This window comes from Echinops telfairi, unplaced genomic scaffold (assembly GCF_000313985.2).
Source record: "Echinops telfairi isolate 266 unplaced genomic scaffold, ASM31398v2 ScPeMD7_7458;HRSCAF=8496, whole genome shotgun sequence".
NCBI classification, from domain to species: domain Eukaryota; kingdom Metazoa; phylum Chordata; class Mammalia; order Afrosoricida; family Tenrecidae; genus Echinops; species Echinops telfairi.
Window position 1 is genome coordinate 45,245,423 of NW_022111358.1, and position 2,430 is coordinate 45,247,852.

General features: G+C 53.3%; 2 protein-coding genes across 6 annotated transcripts in view; one reads left to right on the forward strand and one right to left on the reverse strand.

Moving 5' to 3' along the window:
* Positions 1-2,430, forward strand: part of RAB37 (RAB37, member RAS oncogene family) — a 77,846-nt gene that overhangs the window by 38,911 nt on the left and 36,505 nt on the right. The window lies entirely within an intron of this gene.
* The window catches only part of LOC105979188 (CMRF35-like molecule 1), a 4,939-nt gene that overhangs the window by 1,003 nt on the left and 1,506 nt on the right, over positions 1-2,430 (reverse strand). Inside the window, exons 2-4 of the mRNA XM_013006263.2 lie at positions 1,168-1,276; positions 838-927; positions 734-752 (exon numbers count right to left, since the gene is read on the reverse strand). Coding sequence (XP_012861717.2) covers positions 734-752; positions 838-927; positions 1,168-1,276 — 218 coding nt within the window. The remainder of the gene's footprint in view (positions 1-733; positions 753-837; positions 928-1,167; positions 1,277-2,430) is intronic.

Consider the following 2,430-nt stretch of genomic DNA (forward strand, 5'->3'; position numbering starts at 1 on the left):
TCGCCTCCCAAAAAATACATGAGAGAAAACCAAAACTCTCGCAACCAGAACGCGGGAAGCACCACGATGAACAGAGGAGAGGTGGCAGCTGTGGAGCCTTTTGTTGTACGTGGGTCCGCCACCGAGCCCACGGAAGCAGCAGCCAATAAGGCCAAGGACGAATTGCTTTGGGCAAGTTGGCTGCCAAAGCCCTGGTGAGAGCTTCAGAGAGCAGAAATCTAGAGGCGCCCTGACCCCAGCCGTGGCATTTTCAATCGGCCCTTACAGCGGGGCAAGGAGCAAGGGAGACCAGAGAAGACGTGGCGCCTCTGAAAGATGGTGCTGGCAAGGAATAGGGAATGAACCATCTCTCTGGGAAGACGTGCAGCCAGAATGTTCCTGAGCAGTGAGGATGGACATGTCATCAGGAGGGGCCAGTCCTCCAAGAAAGACATCATCCTTGGTTGGTGGGGGTCGGTGAAAAAGAGGAAGGCCCCAGGGACCACCCCACAGACCTCCCAACTGCACTGAGCTCCAGGGGAGGGGTCTGCCGGGGCTAGAAGGACCCTTTCACAGAGGGTCGGTGAGAAAAAGGGAGACCCTGGGACAAGCTGAATGGCCGAGAGCAGCCATTGGGCCCAAACATAGCAACACTGTGAGCAGGGCACTGGACTGGCCACTGCTTTGCTCAGTGGTGCACAAGGTCTCTAGGAGGCCCCCAACAACAACAACAACAACAGCAACAACAACATGCCAGCAAAGAGGAAGAGACCCTCTTTGGCAATCGAGTTTTCTTGGTTGTGTTCGTGGGATCGTACCCAGTAGCTTGGGTTCTACATCTAATCACGTCTGAAACACAGGAAGAGCAGAACCAGCGCACACACACACACACACACACACAGAGTGGGAGACACACACCCAGGAATGCTGAGCTCAGCACCGTGCCCTCTGGTTAACAGTTAACGCCGCAAAAGGCAAGACACACGGCTGCCTAAATGAACCAACCCACAGACCTACCAACTGCACGGAGCTCTAGGTTAGGGGTCCGCAGAGCCTAGAAGGACCCTTAAAGAGCCAGAAGGTCCAAGCCCCAGCTGCAGCTGAGACCTGGGATGGCAATAGTTTCCTGCATCGGAACAGTTGGGCCCAAATGGGTCACAGGGAATAGCTGCTTTTAAGCTGGCTTACCTGCCGTCGGAGAGGTGGCCGGTCCTACCGGCGGAGGCGGTGGTCTCTGCTGGGGTGGTTGGCACTGTGGATGTGGTGGTCGTGGTGGTGGTTGGCACTGTGGTTGGTGCTTGGCATCATACAGAGCAGATATCATGACTCTCCCTCAGCCCCACCCAGCCCTGCACATGGCACTGAGCCCGGGGACTGGGGGGTGCCCTGACTGGAAGAGCCTGCAGTGGGGCTCCAGGCAGGGTCTCTCCTATCTCCCCATCTCCTGAGCACCTCAAGGGCCTCAGAAACAGGGGGAGCTGGACACAGGGGCAGAGTGGATCTTGACCAGGTCCTGGGAGGGCTGGAGGGGCTACAGGAAGAGTCTCAGGTCAAGGGTGGCTTGAGTGTACTTGGATTTGAAACCCTTCGACTGCTTCTGACAACACTTCAGCTCATGTGTGCTCCTCTCTTTTTTATCCAGCCAGGAGAGGGCGGTGTGACAGGTAGGCTTACTGTGCCAACCTGGCCAATAGGAACATGTGGGATTGATCAGTTCACAGTTTGATTGGAAGGCAAAGAGATAAATGGATCAGCAAGGCCCACCCCTCTCTCACTCTCTGATCAGATCAGCATGCAGCTGCTTTAGCCAGTTCTCTGCCTCCACTTGTGAGCTACACTACCTGTGGGACAGCCAACCCATGGATCCTGTCGCAAGAGCTTGAGGCTCCTTCCAGACCTGCTTCTCCACATGCTGGTGTGCACATCACCTGACCTTGAGGCTGGTGGATCCTGTCACTGCATTACTTGTTTTCCATGTCCCATCTGGGCTTGCTTCACTAAGCTCCTGAGCTGCTGACTGTTGGTGACCTGCCCTGCTGTTTGCTGCCTGTGGGCAGACTGCCTGCATTGCCCGAAGGGAGACTCAGCTGTCTGCTTCCTTGACCTTGGACCCGGCAGCCCTCATGAGTTGAAGGACTTCCAGTATATTAACTGTTGCACAGAAGTGAGTTGAACTGAGCCCTCTGTACTACTGTGTGGACTAATTAGCTGTTATATTCCTTCGTGTTGTATATATGTATATATCTATATCTATATCATCTCTATCTATATCTAGATATATAGATAGATTTATACAGCACAAAGGAATATAACAGCTAATTAGTCCACACAGCAGTACAGAGGGCTCAGTTCAACTCTCTTCTGTGGAAAAGTTTATATATATATATGTAAAATCATAAGTGTCCTGGTTTTGTTTCTCTAGAACAGTGGTTCTCAACCTTCCTAATGCTG